We start from the raw sequence: 19,306 nt of genomic DNA, 5'->3' as shown, positions 1-19,306 counted from the left end.
ACACACACACACACACACACACACACACATATATATATATATATACATCCAACGTACTCAAAATCGATCAACTCGATCACACTCAAAATCAACATATATACATATATACGTACCTATATATAGCTCCACAAACTAATTATGGATAGATTTCGACAACCCCCAAACTTTTTCTCCCGTTTTATTTTCTCCCGTTTTTTTTTCCCAAATGAGCTGCTGTTCAGATCTGCAAATATAAGGCACTTTAGCCGACGAAATTTTAATTTCGTTGGCTAAACTTTTAAAAATTTCGTCGGCTAAAGTTCACAGACTATAGCCGACGAAATAAATTCTTTAGCCGACGAAATTTTAGTTTCGTCGGCTAAAGTTGACTATAGCCGACGAAAATGGAAAGTAGTCGACGAAGGAAAATTTCGTCGGCTAAAGTCTACGTTAGCCGACGAGAAAATAATTCGTCGGCCTGGTTTTTTTATTTTCGTTGGCTAAAACCTTTCTTCTGGTAGTGATGAATGATTCTAATGTAATTCGATCCATGAATAAAAACAAATTCCCAAAAATGAAGTGTTATTACAAGCGTATCGCTTGTCAAATCCTTAAAGGATTCAAGTACATGAATAATTCTAATGTAATTCGATCCATGAATATTTGAGAGAGCCTGAAGCTAATTCATGAAATCAAATAGTCTAAAGTTAGCTCAATTATACTCATTCCGTTATAGCTAACGTGATCGAAATTGCCTCAATGAGTACTATGATCAGACTACAATATCGAATTCGAATTATGATCATTATGAAGTTATGAATTACTTAGAGCTATTGAAGAGCTTATATGAGACGTATCAATACACAAAGATATTAATGTATGTATGGCTAGATACGCCATGAGATTTTTCAATGTTTTAATGTCAATTTTCTTATGTTGTTTAGCTATTGCTTAGTGTATGAGTTTGATCATATAACTAAATGAGATAAAACATATTAAAAATCGTCTAGCTCTGTTGGTATTGTTTTAACTTTGCAGATTTAAAATTTCATGATGAGCCCCTATATGCAAACCACGCACGGTGTCACTTTAGTGATGGACAATCAAACTGTTATTTACCGCGCATGAAGTTTGCAACACTCAGGGGAGATTCTCATCAAGGTGAGCATCTAGAAGTATGCTACCTAAGACATATGTCTGTTGTACTCTTTTTCTCCTTCGACCAGGGTTATTTATCTCTCATTGGGTTTTCTTACCTAACAAGGTTTTTAACGAGACAACATTAAGCACGTCCAATTTTATCATTCATTGGTGAACATCCAAGGGGAGTGTTATAAATATTATAATTTATGTGGTTGTCCACGTAATTACTCATTAGTTTTGTACTTTGATGTAAACTCTACCTCTATATAAGGAGGTTAATGAGAATGAATGAGAAGACTTCTACCTCCTCCAAATTATTCTCTATGTGTTTTCTCTCTATCTTTTCTCTACTTTATAACAGATTCATAGCAATAGCTATAGTATAGTCTAGTTGTATCCAAAAATAAAAAAAATAAAAAAATAGGGTGGGCACTATAGTCTACCAAACGAAAAGAGAGCGGCAAAATAAAACACCAATTTTTGTTGTACACCAGTTAGGTCGGGTCTGTAAATGACCGGTATTTCTTCTCATAGGAATTGAATATGAATAGCCGGAAGTCATTTGCGGTAGGTTTTACCTATTATTTGTAAGGTCGGTATGGATTTGGTTTCAAAACAGCATACGATGTATGTGCATTCTAAACATGGATAAATCAATGAAATCATCTGGTGTTCTAAAAAAAAAATGTCGAAAAAATTTCCTAGCGACCGGTTTTTCCTTATAAGCAAAGGGATAGAGAGAATTGCTTCCACTTCATTGGGCCAAAATAAGAAAGAGAGTAATTCAGAATTCCAAAACCCTTCTTCAGCCACCAAAAAATCATGCAACCCATTGGCATGTATTCGAAAAGTGTGAGGTATAGGTATCCAAGCATCCAGCATAAACTTTCCCACCGTAACCAATGTAAACTAGGGTTGCATATTTGGTCCGGTTCTAAGTCGATCCGATCCGAATAAGACGGTTCGGATCAGATCCTGATTATTAAAAATGGAACTTTTTGTGGATTTGATCCGTTTAAAGAAGTTCGGATCGGATCAAATCCTAGAAAAAAAAATACAAAAATCTAAACGCAGCCCCTAATGTAAACCTAGTTTGCCTCTATGTAGCCATTAATAGTGTTCACATGGTCACCCAAGAAAATCATGGTTAATCACCGTTGCTGTAAATCTAAATGTGAGAAATATTATTTTAAAATTAAGTTGTTTCGTAAGGTAGAACACCACCGACTGATGTAGCCACACAAAAATAAAAAATAAAAACACATCGAAACGGTATAGAACTATAAATGACTGGTGGATTCAGTTTATGCGTCAGAAATTTTAAATCGGAAGTTCAAAAATTAGGCACGACAGAGAACTGAAACGTAGAGAGATGACGGCCAATCGTTTCAAAACTAGTGCGGCTGCTTTTCCAATCGATTAAATCCGCTTCCCCAATTCGGAGCCCATCTTCATTTCTTTTGATTGCAGAAAGGTTAGTTATAATCCTACTTTCCAATATCAATGTTTTGTGGAATCCATCCTTCAATTAAATTCAAAACGATCAGTTTCTCTCCTCATTGCATCTTCCATATCAAATTCTTCGCATTATCACCTCCCCATTGCATCCGGAATCGCTCATAGCTTCGATTTCTGTAACGCCCGCCATGTGTTCGACATATGTCCTCTGTGAGCCGATTCCATCATTTACTTAACTTTTTGTCCAAGAAAAGTAACAATATGTGCTGCAGGTGCTACTCATATAAAATATTGTGTCCTTTTCGGAATTCTGTTATTGAATCGGGTTTGGAATATAAGAAGAGGGTGAAATGGCAGCTTCCGGTGGGCGAAGGCTTTCTGGAATGCAGAAACAAGTGCTTGGTCTATACAGAGGGTTCTTGCGGGCAGCTCGTACCAAGTCTGCGGAAGATCGGCACAAGATTGAGTCACTTGTGTCGAATGAGTTCCGTTACAATGCCAAGAATGTAGACCGCAAGAATTTCCTTTACATTGAGTACTTGCTTCGACGCGGGAAGAAGCAGCTTGATCAGCTCAAGAGCCCTGACACTGTTGGATTATCGGCTTTGAATGTGAGTTTCTCTGAAACCAAGCATCCTTCGCATTGAATTAAGCGTTTGATATTTGTATCTAGTTGCTGAGATAGATTTAATATGATCCGTCTTTATAAAAGAGTATTTTAGGAAAATAAATACTTGATCTGAATCGCTATTGAGAAGTTATAAACTGTGCAATATTGATGACAGTAGTCTTCTGAGGCAATGTGTATTCATTACCTTTGTTATCATAATAATATATTAGAGTGACTTTATTGATACTCCAACACTTATTTTTGGTTTATATTTCTCATTATTGTTAGACAATAACAAGGGCCTCATTAGTGATTTGATACAAGCTGATACCGAAAGCCTTAATACTAGAGGTAATTTGATTTGAATGGTTATTACTTGTGTAGTTAGATGAGGACATTACTAGATACTGATAAACCTAACAAAAAGTTGCATATAAAGAAAAACTTTAAATAGTTGGGATAATGATATTCTAATCATTGATTATTATACTCATCCGGTTAGCATTGAAATCTTTGTGTTCGATTATTTGCTTAATCACAATAAGAGACCTTAAAACAACTCTAGCAATGTGACTCTAGTGTATGTTATTTCAGATTCCTTCTGTTTTTCGTGAGTACATAACTAAGCTTAACTGTAATATGATTATGAAACTCAACGCTGAAATCTGTGTCAGAGACCATTTTCTTTGTTCCTTTAGTGTACAGTATGTGTCATTGATATGTATATCAACACCTGAGCCCAAACATCAGGAAACCCATTTGATTGGCTTGCCCAATTTAGAGTTCTGACCTTCCAGGAACCCATCTATCAGGAGCCTGTTCTAAATGAAGTCTCTTCTTTTGCTTGGTGGTTTCATTGGAATTTCACCATTTTCTTACCAACTACATACAATGTCCACTAATTGGTAAGATAAACTAACACTCTATGAATGAGATTTGCTTCAGTAAGATCTCAAGTCGTACAACCTCCAAAAAAAATGTTACGTACCGAAAAAGCTCTAAGAGAATAAGGAAACTTGGCCCCTATAATAGTTACAAATTAAAACTGGTACAGGTAAATTGAAAATGCATCGATCTACCAACAAATTTACTCAACAAGGTAGAAACATTTCCTGAATACTGCTCAATTATTTTCTAGGCATAAAAGAATTGAAGACTAAATAAATAAGATATTAAAACCTCATCTCCCTGCAGTAGTACAAGTTCAGAGCTTAGCAGTTAGCCAGTAACAGCAAAAGATTCTCTTCAGTTCTTCATAAGCAGAATCCAGAACTACGCCTTCCATAGAATATTGCGTTCAAGCCTCCTCACAGCAGAAGTACCCGGATTAATACTCTCCACATCATTGACTAATGAATAGACGTCCCAACCCCCACCTCTCCAATAGGAATAATAAACTGCTGGAACATGAGCGACTTTCCAGTGATCTCCCCCATCATCTGGATTTAGTGCCGTGATGAATTCATCTGGCATATCGAAAAATTCGAGCAACTTTAAACTGTTTAAATGCTCAATACCATGTGGAACCTTCTTCAGTGATTCACACCGCTGGATAATTAGCTTTTCTAGTTGAGGCATTGCTCCCTCCTCTATGGTTACCAATTGCAGTTCATCCAACTTATCAATACCTAATAATTTCAGACTTGGAAACCCTCCTGCATCAAAATGTAAGCTTTCTCCATCATATACTTGTAGAAGTTCAAGATGTACCAGATTTGGTAATCCCTGAAGATGTACAAGAGGATCCTCCTTCAGATGACTCCATTTTAGAAACAGTCGGACAAGGTTTTGAAGACGAGAAATCCAGCGTGGTAAGTTTTCTAAACGCCCTGTCAAGTATAGTCGTTGCAGAAATGGAGGAGTATGAGAAATGTGGCTCAGTTCAATTATCTTGTCCTTCTCTGTTGAAGATACAGAGAGCGAGCGAAGATTGGTCATTTTTTGGACTGATGAGCATAAGGTGACTCCATGTTCTGCTCTCAACTTGTAAATGCCTAACCTCCTTAATTGGTTCATTCTCCCAAGCTCTGCCATTAGAGCACCACTGTATTGATTTGCCTCTATAAAGCAGAGCTTTTGGAGTGATTGTAAGCCACATATCCCTGCAGGAATCTTGACTCCTTTTCTGGCATTAAAGCGTGCATATGACTCAACCTCATAACGATAAACCAGGAGATGACGAAGTCGCTTCAGATTCAAAATCTCAGCAGGTAATTCAACAACATGTGAGTGCTTAAGATCCAAGGTCTCCAGGTTTTGTAACTTCTTGATGGAGCTTGGAATTTGTTTCACCTTCGTATGCCTCAAGCTAAGGTACCTGAGAAGAAGAAGCTTGACAACCTCACTTGGAAACATATCCAGACGTGCACCTTCTAAGTCTAATACAGTAAGCAACTGAAGGTTAGGAAGCAATTTTGGTATGGGAAAATCAGCAAGTGAATCTTCTACCCCAAAAACGAGCAATGAGCGAAGCCGAGACGGTGTCCTTGTTTGGCATACATTCTGCAGCGTGTTAACTATTGATAGTCTTCGAACTTTGTCAGGACAAATTGTACCTTGCCCTTGCCCTTTTTCTATTGCTGCAAAGTTTTGCTCTCTAGACATCAAAATGATAATCTCCAGTAAAAGATCATGGATGCGATATGATTTTACTCTCCCATCAGTTGATGTTTCTGCTGCTTGAATCAAACTTCTGTTTAATAACTCTCTGAGGTAACTCTCTGCAACTTCTTCCGGTGTCCTTCCCTCTTTTCCAATAACAAATCCTTCAGCTAACCATAACCGAATCAATTTCATATGCTCAATTTTGTAAAAATCAGGAAAGATGCTCAGATATAAGAAACAAGATTTCAGATGGTACGGTAAATCTCTGTAACTGAGATACAGCAATTTTTTCATGCTGTCAAGTTGATCATTTCCCGCAATTTCAGCTCCAATACTGCCACACACAGCAGCCCATTCATCCACAATTCTCTTGTCTTTAAGAGCTAGTACAGCGCCGATGGCCACAATTGCAAGGGGCAGTCCCCTGCATTTCATCAGGATGCATTGACAAAATCCCTCCAAATTTGGAGGGCACGACTCTCCATGAAATGTCTTCTTGCAGAAAAGAGTCCAAGAATCCTCTGGAGATAAGGGCTGTAAACGGTAGATCATGTCAGCAGGGTTCCCCAAGCAAGATGCAGAGGCTACATTAACATTGCGAGTAGTGAGCATTACTCGACTACCACGATCGTTGTTCGGCATTACATGATTGATGGCTACCCAGTCCTGTATATGCCATATATCATCAAGAACAATCAGGTACCTACTATTCTGCAGCAATTTTTTGATTCTCTCTCTTAGCTGGTTGTCATCCATGGTTTCAACTTCTTCATCTTCAGGATCTGGTTTTGTGATAACTCTGAAGATTTTATTGATCATGCGTCTTAGGAGCTGATTTATCTTGACTGATCGAGAAACAGTGATCCAAGCATGTACCTTGAAACGTTTCTGAACTTTTGGATCCTCGTACACTTGCTTCACCAAGGTAGTTTTCCCCAGTCCTGCCATCCCAACTACTGGAACCACCTGGCGTCCAGTGTCTCCCTTCATAAGCAGCTCAATCAGTTGCTTTTTGTGCTCGCCAATTGCCACAAGATCAGCCTCTTCGAGTAAAAGGGCTTCTCCCTGTCCAATCTTGTGGTGGTGAACTAGAGACGCTGGGCTGGAGCCAGCTCGGGCTACAAGTTTGTATCTCTCATTTCCCTCGTAGAGGCTTTTGACTTTTGAGTTTATTCTTCGAATATCAGCTGAAATTTGATGGTTAACTTTCCATTTCTTGACGATGCAAGAAAGTTTATGAAGGGAAGCTCGGAATCCGTGGCCATGATGGTGTGAATGGAAAAGCCTGAATTTATCAAGGGCATCTTCCATCTCATGAGCTACATCTCTGACTTGTTTAACCCACACTTTGAGCTGAGGATCACCGTCTTCCTTTGCATCAGCAACCCTTAAGAAGGCCTTGATACGCTGCAATTCAGCAACCAGGTCCTCGACCTGTTCTCGGATCCCTGACAAGAGTTTCACTTCTTCTTCGAGTAACGTCGTGAGCCGGTCAACCAAATAGGTGACTACACTTTCTGCCATTCTTTTGCCTGTTAGCACTTGCAGGTTTGTTGTGTTTCTGAAGCTTTAGATAATATATTTGTGGTAGGAGAAAAGCTTTCTATGTGGTATATGAGTTGATATTGTTGAATGATCTTTCATGGGGCAGCCTTCTTCTTTATTAATGGTTCTGTGGAAACCATGTACATCAGTGTCAACTGGTGCTACATGCTACAAAGAAAAGTATAGTTGCCCAATATACTAGAATACTAGGTATCCAATAGTTTTTGAATACGAAAGAAATAGTCAAGATTCTCAGTCTGGCATGGTCTAATATACTTGTGCCTTCATCATTCTTGATTTCTCTTTGTAAACTACCAGGAAATTTGTCTCAGAAGCCATCCAAACAAATTCATTGAATAGTAGGCTTGAAGAACTCAATCATCTGCTGAATTAGTCACTAACCAAACTAGCAAAGTTACTTGACTCAGAAAATAACATACTCTTGTTGCCACATATCATAACGCAGTCTGAAGAAAAAGACAGCTGTAGAATATTCAAATCAGTTTCTGGTCCTTTCAAATTAACATCGGCAGTCGACACCCATTTCTCCGACTTGGTCTGCCTTTCATCCATTTACAAGCAAAAACCAAATACCCATCTGAACAACACGCTTCAGTAATGGTTAGATTGGCAAATATAGTAATGTTGATTATGTTCAAAAGCATGGTCTCCCATTTTGATACTTGTAATATTTGGTTGCTAATGTCATATTTTTCCAAATGCAAAATTGGATCAATAATGTCTAGCACCTGTTGTTACAATCCACATGAAAGTTGGTGACTCTCTTGCACCTCAAGCCAAACCTTTCCCACATTTGAACTCAACCACAAGCCAGACTCACCCAGTTTCATTCCCAAACTTCACAAGCTCAATCCCATGCCAACTCTAAAACGCTGATTCATACTTCTAATTCAAAGTAAGCCAAGAATAAACAAAAAGAACGAAAATTATACAGCGCACCTGGGTGCGCTGAATACGCTCTCCAAAAAGAAGACTATTTGGTCAGAAGACAGTCGATTGTTTGGAAAAGGTCTAACAATTCAGATTGGTGCCGTTGTAAGTTCAATCCTATTAACTTGCTTTCAGGTTCCGAGCATGGTTGCCAATTTTTATTAGCAGAACCACTACTACACCTTCCAATGAACATGAGATTTGGCAGAAGTAGCCATAGTAAAAAGTCCCCTTCCTTGACTAATGAAGTAACATCCCAACCCGCCCCCTCTCCAATTGTAATAAAAGACCTCCGGGAGGATCCTCTAGTACTCTCTTGTTCTCAAATTTCTAGTACTAGAGAATAAGCAAGTAGAGAACGACCAAATGAGTATCTTGAAGACAAGGCATCCAGTGTGGTAGGTCTTCTGAACTCTCATTTGGTCGTTCTCTACTTGCTTATTCTCAAATTTAAGGAGGCTACAACTCCAACACCAACCAGACTCATCCATTTTTCTTCCCACCCTTGCAAGCACAACCCCAAGCCAAATTAAACCTGAAATTCTTACTGGTGATTTCAGAGTTGAAAAACGGTTCTTAAGATGTCTATTATAGCCAAAACTGAAAACCCTCCTACATCAAAAAATGTCCATGGAGAACACATGCAAGAAGAAAACTTTGTATTATGGTTACAGGTTACAAGTACAGGTAATGAAAATATCAAAGTAAAACACTTCGGATTATTCACCGGTAAAAAATCAATCCTTTGAACTTGTTCCCAGAAGATTCTTTACAGATTCGTAAGCAGAACTTAAAGCTATACCTTCCATAGTATATTAGGTTCAAGCCTCCTCATTGCAGAAGTACCTTGATGAAATCCCTCCCCGTCATTGACTAATGAAAACACATCCCAACCACCAACTTTCCAATAGGAATAATAAACTGCCGGGACATGAGCGACTCTCCAATGATCTTCTCCACAATCTGGATTTAGTGCCGTGATGAATTTATCTGGCATATCGAAAAATTCGAGCAACTTTAAACTGTTTAAATGCTCAATACCATGTGGAACCTTCTTCAGTGATTCACACCGCTGGATAATAAGCTTTTCTAGACAAGGCATTGCTCCCTCATCTATGGTTATTGATTGAAGTTCATCCAACTTATCAATGCCTAATAACTTCAGCCTTGGAAACCCTCCTGCCTTAAAGTGCAAGCTTTCTCCATCAAAAACTTGTAGCAGTTCAAGATGTACCAGATTTGGTAAACCCTGAAGATGCACTAGAGGATCTTCCGTCAGCCGACTCCATTTTAGAAACAGTCTGACCAGGTTTTGAAGCGCAGGTAGCCAGTGTGGTAAGTTAGCTAAACGACCTGTCAAGTATAATCGCCGAAGAAACTTAGGAGCACTAGGCATGTAGCTCAAATCAATTAACCCATCAAACTCTCCAGATGATACAGACAATGAGCGAAGATTTTTCATCTTTTGGATGGATGAGCATAAGATTTCCCCATCTTCTTGTCTCAACTTCAAAATGCCTAACCTCCTCAATTGATTCATTCCCCCTAGCTCTGCCATGAAACCACCACTGCATTGATTTGCCTCTATAAAACAAAGCTTTTGAAGAGATTGCAAGCTACATATTCCTGCAGGAAGCTTAACTCCATATTTGGCATTAAATCGTGCATAGGATTCAACTTCATAACGATACACCAGGAGATGACGAAGTTGCTTCAAATACAAAATTTCAACAGGCAATTCAACAACATGGGAGTGTTTAAGGTCGAGAGTCTCTAGGTATCTTAGCTTCTTGATGGAGCTTGGAATTTGTTTCACCTTGCTATTCCTCAAGCTAAGGTACTTGAGAAAGACCAGCTTCACAACCTCTTTTGGAAACTCCTGTAGATGTGCACCTTCCAAGTCTAATACAGTGAGCAGCTGAAGACCTGTTGGAAACAATTTTGTTATGGAAAAATCATTTAGTGAATCTTCTACCCCAAAGATGAGCAAAGAGCGAAGTTTAGATCGAGTCTTTTTCTTTTGGACATTCTGCAATGTATTAACTATTGATAGTCGTCGAACTTTGTCAGACCACGTTGTGCTTTCTTCTCTCTCTACAGCTGCAAAATTTTGCTCCCTAGACTTTGAAATGATAATCTCCCGTAAAAGATCATGGATGCGATAGGATTTAACTCGCCCATCAGTTGCTGTTTCTGTTGCTTGAATCAAACTTCTGTCCCATAGCTCCTTTATGTAACTCTGTGCAACTTCTTCCGGTGTCCTTCCTCCGGTTTCAATAATAAATCCTTCAGCTAACCACAATCGAATTAATTTCATATGATCAATTTTGTAGATATCAGGAAACATGCTCAGATACAAGAAACATGACTTCAGATGGTATGGTAAATCACTGAAACTGAGATACAGCACCTTTGTCATATTGTCAAGCTGTTCATTTTCCTGAATTTCAGCTCCAATACTTCCACAAACATCAGTCCATTCATCTACATTTGTCTGGTCTTTCAAAGCTAGAACAGCTCCCAGTGCTACAATAGCAAGGGGTAGTCCCTCACATTTCGTTAGGATGGATGGACAAATTTCTTCCAGATTTGGAGGGCATGGACTTCCACGAAATGTCTTCCTGCAGAAAAGAGTCCACGAATCTTCCAGCGATAAGGGCTGTAAACGGTAGATCATGTCAGCAGGGTTCTCCAAGCAAGAGGCAGAGGCTACTTTGACATTGCGAGTAGTGAGCATTACTCGACTACCATGATTGTTGTTTGGCATTGCATGATTGATGGCATTCCAGTCAGCTGTATTCCATAGGTCATCCAGAACAATCAGGTACCTACTATGCTGTAGCAATTTTCTGATTCTCTCTCTAAGCTTGTTGTCGTCCATGCTTTCAATTTCTTCATCTTGAGGAACTGGTTTTCTGATAACATTGAATATCTCATGGATCATGCGTCTTAGGAGCTTATTCATATGGCATGACCGAGAGACAGTGATCCAAGCATGTATCTTAAAATGCTTCTGAACTTTGGCATCCTCGTACAATTGCTTTACCAAGGTAGTTTTTCCCAGTCCTCCCATACCAACTATAGGAACCACCTGGCGTGTTGATTCTTCCTTCATAAGCAACTCAAAAAGTTTCCTTTTCGGCTCACCGATCGCCACCAGCTCAGCCTCTTCTAGTAAAGTGGCATCCCCTGGAGTGAACTGATATGGAACCTGATGTGCAGAGGTGGAGCCAGTTGGATCAACAAATTTGTTTCTCTCGAGACTCTTGATCCTATTCTTTAGGCCTTCAATATCAGCAGCAACTTGTCGACGAGCTTTCCATTTCTTGGTGATGTAATAAAGCTTATGAAGAGAAGCAAGAAATCCACGCCCGTGATCATGTGAATGCGAGTGCCTGAATATATCAAGGGTATCTTCCATCTCGTGAGCCACATTTCTGACTTGATTAACCCACACTTTTTTCTGAGGATCCCTGTCTTCCTTTGCATCAGCAGCCTTTAAGAACGCCTGGATGCGCTCTAATTCATCAACCATTTCCTCGACCTGTGCTTTGATCCCTGACAATAGGTTCACCTCTTCTTCAAGTAACGTCTTAAGCTTGCAAACTAAAAACATGACAGCACTTTCGGCCATTTCTTCGCCTGTGATTTGTGTTTCTGATTTTCTGGAAAGGATTAGTTAGAGATTGGTAGCAAAGGTTTCTGTGTGATACGTACTGTGAGTTGATAATTAATATGTTAAACCAACTAGCATCAGGGTCAACTGGTGCTACAGAAATGGTTACCCAATACTGTATAGCTGACTAGAATTATACCCGCGCCTTGGCGCGGTGTATACATTTACGGTGTGTTTGGATGTAGGTGAATTCCTGAGAATTTAATCAAACATAAGGAATTCCCAATTTCTTAGGACGGTTTCCCTCGTTTGGATACTTATCCCGTAGAATTAGCAATTTTCACGGGAAAATAATCATGAAATTTAAGAGCTTAAATTCCCGACTTGAATTCCTCACAAAATAAGCGTCATTTGTCAATTCCCTTAACTAAGGTTAGTCTGAATACAAATTCTTGTCATTTTAAAACTCTACATCATGAAATCCAAACAATGGAATGCTTAATTAATAGGATTTAAATTTATGGAATTGTAATTGTCATGATTTTGAAATTTCTATGGACATTAAAATTACTTTTCCAAAAACAACGTTATGAAGCTGGTCAATGGGTTAATTGATTGATTATAAATTTTTATGATATGTACTTCATAGAATGTTATACATGCAAATTATACTCAGCTGTTATACTGATTATATATCTAGGGTTAATAAAAATATTGTGGTTTCTTAAAAATAACAGGGGTAAAAAGGTTAGTATACCCGCGTCTTGGCGCGATGTAGTATTCACATTATGCATATTCCACATATGTATAAGAGCTATCATAAAATTCATGGAATTGTAATTCCCATAATTTTAAAATTTCTATGGACATTAAAATTATTTTATCCAAAAACAATGTTATAAAGCTGGTCAATAGGGTAATTGATTGATAGAAATGTTTCTGATATGTACTTCATAGAATATTATTAATACAAATTATACACATATTATACTGATTGTATATCTAAGGTTAATGACAATATTATGGTTTCTTAAAAATAACTGGGGCAAAATGGTCAGTATACCCGCCCCTTGGCGTGGTGTAGTCTCCACATTATGCATATTTTACATATGTATAAGAGATATCACAAAAAACAACTTTTATACAACAAAACATTTAGTCTTATATTCTACCCAAAATATAAATGCTCTAATTGTTTTGATTTGTAAGATTCAGGATGTAGAAGAAAAGTCAAAAATGGAGGGCAAAAAATATATTTAGAGAGAGAGAGTCTATCTAAAAAAAATCTAAATTACATGTTTCAACAAAAAAAAAAAAAAAAAAAAAAAAAAATCACTGTTCATACGCTTATGATATGAACAGTTAACCACCCTTTAGTATATAGTATAATTAGCTGGCTCTACTTGTTATCCAATGGCTTAATACTACATCGCAGAAATGGTCAAGATGCTCCTTTAGTATTCTATACCTGCATACTCTCAGATTTCTCATTACCTTTGTAATTTCCTTGATTTTTCTACGTTTTCTTCCTCAGTAAGCTAGCTGGCAATTTCGATTCAAAAGCCAGTATATATACGAATATCTTCCAACTATGAAGATTATTTCTTTTCCTGTTTCTTATTATAATCTATATCTGATAATCAAATCACATTGTTTTGTGCCTATTTAGCAAACCAATCTTGAAGAAAAGAAAAGTTGAATCTGACTACTGCTTCCTTGTATGATTAGCTAAGCTTTAAAATGCACAGAGGAATTTAGTTCCACTCCAATCAACCTCAATTGTGTGTCTGATTCAGTCCATTGTTCTGAATCAGTCTCTTCTCCTCAACTTGTGTAAGGTATCATACAAGACGCTCTTGTCCTATCGTACGAGACGCTCTGGTCCTAAATATCAGTAAATGTGAAATTTATGATTCTAAATTTTCAAGCAAATCAGCTGCTGTTTTAACTGCACCAAATTATGAACCACCACATTGTTGGGAAATTGATCCCCGCCACACAAGTGCTAGAAATTAGATGGAAAGAAGAAATAAATAAGCCAAGAAAAATACAAGATTTAACAAGATTCGGCCAATATCATTGCCTACGTCCTCAGAGAGTATCACCTTCACTAATGAGAGAATTACACAAGTAAAAGATTACATCACTCAAGTTTATACCCAACCCAAGTCTTTGTATCCAAAAAGATACCCCTTGTACACCCTCTCTCAACCTAGAAGATTACTCTATCCCAAGAGTTATTTGCACTCTTGAACACAACTCAACCTATATTCTATACACGAAGGAAAAATTTTTAAGTGCTACGGGAGGACCACGTGGCAGTCTGACGTGGTCCTACTTTCCAATCAAATTTAGACATGTAGATTTTCTTCACGAAAAATTATATCAGCTATTTTGTCAAAGACCATTTTAGGTTTTCTGTTGTTTTTTTAATACTAAACCCTAAACCCTAAACCCCAAACCCTAAACCCTAAACCCTATACCCTAAACCCTAAACCCTAAACTTTAAACCCTATACGCTAGACCCTAGTTTGAACTTGTTAAATACCCATGAATGTCATTTCACAAAAAATAGAAAATATTTGTTTATATTTTAGTTGTAAAAAATCCACATGTCTAAATTTAATTGGAACGTAGGACCACGTCAGACTGCCACGTGGTCCTCTCGTAGCATTTAAAAATTTCTCATACACGAAGACCCTTAGAGTTGCTCCCTTGCTCTCCTTGCTTGCTTCAACACAAACTTCACATTTTTATAGCCTCTGATAGAAGTCTCTAGAGTTACTCTATCAATGCTCATTCATGACCATGATCAAACCTTCCATCTTCCCCATTATCTCTATGTAACTCCCTAGGAAGACTAAGAGGTAACTCATGAATTTAACAATACATTAATTCTTAATTCATCCACTTAACTATGCATCAATTCCATGCATAACTTATGATAACTTATCACTATGAATGCACAAACCAATAACTCTATGCATTCATGTCATGCATAATATCTCCACCATAGAGGGATAGATACCAAACCCAACAATGAGTAAACTCTTCTAAAAGGTTTGGACCTTTGGCAACAAGCCAACAAGGGAATTGATAAATTCAATTCCTTATATCATGATGAAGTAGTGACTCCAATCATGATTACACTTTCTTGGAATAGCTTGGACTGAGTTGCACATTCCAATTATAATTGCTGTACCCCTGTATATATGTCTGGGGAAAGACCAAAACAAAACCTGACATGTTGCATTCTTAACACACAAAGCTTCATGTATGTTAGGCATTCACATTAATGTATGATCGAGTAGTTCACTTTTTTGGTATAGTGATCTCATTTAGTTCAAAAGTTGTACTCACTTTGACACTTGACAGATAACAAAACAAATCAAACAAGGAAGACCAAAGAGGAAAAACTTGATATGAGAAAACAAAAACAAAAAAAATTAAAGGCAAATGCAGTGTTGCAAAAGATAGCATCACAACTGATTGAGGTTAACATAAGCACCACATCATTATGTCAATGCAAATTAGATACGGATACCTGCAATGACCTTGAAGGCCTTGGAGTGCAGCAACAAGATGGGCGCTCCTTGCATCCACCATTCTTGTAGTCCCTATTTATCCACACAAGTCGATTTCAAGCACAAGAAGAATGGGGTTGAATCTGATACCCAAAGGTATATCCAGGAAGATCTAAAATTATTTGCAGGGTCTAGAATTATTTGCAGGGGATAGTAAGTAGGTGTCAATCTTAGTCCTCGAGCCAAACCTTCTCGCCCATTTTCATACCCACCTTCGCAAACACAACCCCAAGCAAAATCAAACCTATAAGTTCTTACTGGCGATTTCAATGGGAGTTGTAGAACTGTTTAGTAACTTTAAGTTTTAGAAACACTATCTATTGTCAGGACTCAGGAGCAGTGTAGGTTCATATTTAGTTCTTCTCTTCAGTAAGTTTTCCTACACACTCAAGTGACTCAACTAGGAAAGAATAATGTCAAGCCAAAACTGAAAACTTTCTAAAACAACAAATGTCATGGAAAACACTGAAGACAATAAGATAACTTGTTCTCTATAATGGTTACAACTAGGAGAAAAACAAAACAAAACAACTAAACAGCAAATGGACACTAAGCTACTGGAAAGAAGAAATTACTCGAGTCAAAAGCTAGTAACCATGTCCTGAGTTCTATCTCCTGAATAACTGACAATTATAGGGAAGGCCTAAACAAGAGAAAAGCAAAAAACAAAACGATTCGGATTATTGACCAAAATAAGTTCAATCCTTTGAACTTGCTTCCACATAATTCTTTCCAGGCTATTGGAAGAAAAACCTAAAGCTAGACCTTCCATAGTATATTAGGTTCGACCCTCCTTATGGCAGAAGTACCTTGATGAGATCCCTCCCCGTCATTGACTAATGAATAGACATCCCAACCGCCACCTTTCCAATAGGAATAATAAACCGCCGGGATACGAGCGACTTTCTGGTGATCTTCTCCACCATCTGGATGTAGTGCCATGATAAATTCATCTGGCATATCAAAACATTCAAGCAACTTTAGACTGGTTAAAAGCTCGATGCCAGATGGGACCTTCTTCAACAATTTACACCGCTGGATAATAAGCTTTTCTAGACAAGGCATTGCTCTCTTATCTATAGTTACTGATTGAAGTTCTTCTAATTTATCAATACCTAGTAACTTCAGACTTGGGAACCCTTTTGCCTCAAAATGCAAGCTATTCCCATCATAAACTTGTAGGAGTTCTAGATGTACCAAATTTGGCAAACCTTGAAGTTGGACAAGAGGATCCTCCTTCAATCGACTCCATTTTAGGAATAGTCTGGCCAGGTTTTGAAGAGAAGAAATCCAGTGTGGTAAGCTTTCTAAACGACCTGTCAAGTACAGTCGCTGAAGAAATTCAGGAGCACAAGAAAGATGGCTCAGATCAATTATCCCTTCCTTCTTCACTGAAGATACAGACAATGCACGAAGGTTCTTCATCTTTTGGATGGATAAGCATAAGGCTGTTCCATTTTCTTGTCTCAATTTTAGAATGCCTAACCTCCTCAGCTGAGTCAAGCTTCCGAGGTTCGCCATTAAAGCATAATTATCTTGATTTGCCTCTATTTTACACAGCTTTTGGAGCTTTTCCAAGCCACAGATTCCTGCAGGAACCTTTACTCCATACTTGGAATTAAAGTGTGCATAAGACTCAACTTCGTAACGATACACCAGGAGATGGCGAAGTTGCTTAAGCTTTAAAATCTCAGATGGCAATTCAACGACATGGGAGTGTTTAAGGTCCAGAGTCTGTAGGTATCTTAAATTCTTGATGGAGGTTGGAACTTGTTTTACCTTGCTACCCCTCAGGCTAAGAAACTTGAGAAGAACCAGCTTAAAAACCTCTTTTGGAAAGACCTCTATATGTGCTCCTTGCAAGTCTAATACAGTAAGCAACTGAAGACCTTTAGGAAATAATTTTGGTATGGACAAGTTAGTAAGTGAACCTTCTGCCCCAAAGATGAGCAAAGAGCGAAGTGTAGATGGAGGCCTCTTTTTTTGTACATTCTGCACTGAGTTAACTATTGATAGTCTTCGAACTTTTTCAGGCCACATTGTATCTCCCTCTTTCACTACTGCTGCAAAATTTTGCTCCTTGGACTTGGAAATAAATATCTCTCGTAGAAAATTGTGGATACGATATGACTTAACTCTCCCATCAGTTGCTGTTTCTGCTGCTTGAATCAAACATCTGTCCAATAGCTCCTTAAGGTAACTCTCTGCAACTTCTTCTGGTGTCTTTCCTTCCATTGTGATCAGAAATCCTTCAGCTAACCATAACCGAATTAATCTCATACGCTCAATGTTGTAGAGATCAGGAAAGATGCTCAAATACAAGAAACATGATTTCAGCTGGTATGGTAAATCACTGAAACTGAGATATAGTAATTCCTTCATATTTTCAAGCTGATCATTTTGCTGAATCTCGGCACTAATACTTCCACAGATAGCAGTCCATTCATCTATATTCTTCTTGTCTTTCGCAGCTAGAACAGCCCCAATTGCTACAATTGCTAGGGGCAGCCCTCCACATTTGTTTAAGATGCAGTCACAAATGCCCTTCAAGGTTTGTGGGCATGAGTCTGCCTGAAATGTCATCTTATATAAAAGAGTTCGAGACTCTTCTACAGATAAGGGCTCCAAAATGTAGACCATACCTTGTGTGCCCAAGCAAGAGGCTTGTGCTACAGCATGAATACGAGTAGTGAGCATTACTCGACTACCTAGTTTGTTATTGGGGATTACTTTATTGATGACATCCCAGGCATCTGTCTGCCACAAATCATCAAGAACAATCAGGTACCTGCTTTGCTGCAGCAACTTTTGGATTCTTTCTCGGAGCTGGTTGTTGTTCATGCTATCAACCTCTTCCTCAGGTGGTTTCTGAATAACTTGGAAGATGTTATGAATCATGGATCTAAGGAGCTGGTTCATACTGACTGACTGAGAAACAGTGATCCAAGCATGAACCTTAAAGCGTTTCCTAACCTCGGGGTCCTCATACACCTGCTTTACCAAGGTAGTTTTGCCCAATCCGCCCATCCCAACCACCGATACCACCTGGAGTCCTGGCTCATGTTTCATAAGCAGCTCGATCAGCTGATTTTTAGGCTGCTCCCTGATTGCCATAAGATCAGCTGCTTCCAGTAAGAGGTCATCCCCTTGAACAAACAGACGGTGCCCACTTCGGCGGGAAGAAGTGGAGCCAGGTTGGTCAACAATTTGGTATCTGTCATGTCCATCTCTGAGGCTTCTGATTCTCGAGTTTAGGCATTCAATATCAGCAGCAGTTTGATGGTAAGCTTTCCATATCTTGATGAAGCAAATAAGCTTGTCAAGTAAAGTACAAAATCCAGGCGGGGGATCATTGGAATAGAACAGCCTGAATTTATCCAGGACATCTTCCATCTCATGAGCCACTTCTCTTACTTTTCTGACCCATAGTTTGAGCTGAGGATCACCATCTTCCTTTGCATCAGCAACCCTTAAGAACGCCTGAATACGCTCTAATTCATCAACCGTGTCCCTGACCTGTGCTTGAATTTCTGAGAACAGCACCACCTCTCCTTCAATTAACGAATTGAGCTTGTCAAGTAAAAACTTCACTACACTTTCTGCCATTTTTTAGTGTTATTTGGTTCTTTTTTTTCTGGGATTCTGGAACAGATAATATGTCTGTGCTAGGAGAAAAGGTTTTTGTCTGATGTTTGAGTTGAGTGATCTATCATGTGGAAGCCATCTCTTTTTAAACTTGTTTCAAAAGCATATCAGGATCAACTACTGCTGCAACATTTCCCAAGGGAATCGTCTAGTTGCCCAATACTGTGTAGC

The 19,306-nt window shown here is 38.5% G+C and overlaps 4 protein-coding genes across 4 annotated transcripts; 1 reads left to right on the top strand and 3 right to left on the bottom strand.

Annotated features, from left to right (window-relative positions):
- The first annotated feature begins 2,469 nt into the window (after window positions 1-2,469).
- Window positions 2,470-3,572, top strand: LOC101313120 (succinate dehydrogenase assembly factor 1 homolog, mitochondrial-like). Its single transcript, XM_004300127.1, has 2 exons — window positions 2,470-2,596; window positions 2,853-3,572. Exon 2 carries the CDS (start codon window positions 2,931-2,933, stop codon window positions 3,225-3,227), a length of 297 nt encoding a protein of 98 aa, XP_004300175.1. The 5' UTR covers window positions 2,470-2,596; window positions 2,853-2,930; the 3' UTR covers window positions 3,228-3,572.
- Window positions 3,573-4,462: 890 nt separating this feature from the next.
- LOC101312832 (disease resistance protein RPM1-like) lies at window positions 4,463-7,464 on the bottom strand. The gene has a single exon (XM_004300126.1). It carries the CDS (start codon window positions 7,316-7,318, stop codon window positions 4,463-4,465), a length of 2,856 nt encoding a protein of 951 aa, XP_004300174.1. The 5' UTR covers window positions 7,319-7,464.
- A 1,622-nt stretch (window positions 7,465-9,086) lies between these two features.
- On the bottom strand, window positions 9,087-11,924 carry LOC101313995 (disease resistance protein RPM1-like). The gene has a single exon (XM_004301599.1). The coding sequence runs from the start codon at window positions 11,922-11,924 to the stop codon at window positions 9,087-9,089; it is 2,838 nt and encodes a 945-aa protein (XP_004301647.1).
- A 4,325-nt stretch (window positions 11,925-16,249) lies between these two features.
- LOC101313710 (disease resistance protein RPM1-like) lies at window positions 16,250-19,096 on the bottom strand. Its single transcript, XM_004301598.1, has one exon. The coding sequence runs from the start codon at window positions 19,094-19,096 to the stop codon at window positions 16,250-16,252; it is 2,847 nt and encodes a 948-aa protein (XP_004301646.1).
- Window positions 19,097-19,306: the final 210 nt, after the last annotated feature.

Source organism: Fragaria vesca, linkage group LG5 (genome assembly GCF_000184155.1).
Source record: "Fragaria vesca subsp. vesca linkage group LG5, FraVesHawaii_1.0, whole genome shotgun sequence".
In the NCBI taxonomy this organism is placed as follows: domain Eukaryota; kingdom Viridiplantae; phylum Streptophyta; class Magnoliopsida; order Rosales; family Rosaceae; genus Fragaria; species Fragaria vesca.
Note: the sequence above shows the minus strand (reverse complement) of the source record. Positions and strands in the feature narration are given on the sequence as shown.

What these genes read in the sequence shown, in the direction of transcription:
- LOC101313120 (XM_004300127.1), top strand. Translation starts at nt 2,931, where the DNA reads ATGGCAGCTTCCGGTGGGCGAAGGCTTTCTGGAATGCAGAAACAAGTG.
- LOC101312832 (XM_004300126.1), bottom strand. Translation starts at nt 7,318, where the DNA reads ATGGCAGAAAGTGTAGTCACCTATTTGGTTGACCGGCTCACGACGTTA.
- LOC101313995 (XM_004301599.1), bottom strand. Translation starts at nt 11,924, where the DNA reads ATGGCCGAAAGTGCTGTCATGTTTTTAGTTTGCAAGCTTAAGACGTTA.
- LOC101313710 (XM_004301598.1), bottom strand. Translation starts at nt 19,096, where the DNA reads ATGGCAGAAAGTGTAGTGAAGTTTTTACTTGACAAGCTCAATTCGTTA.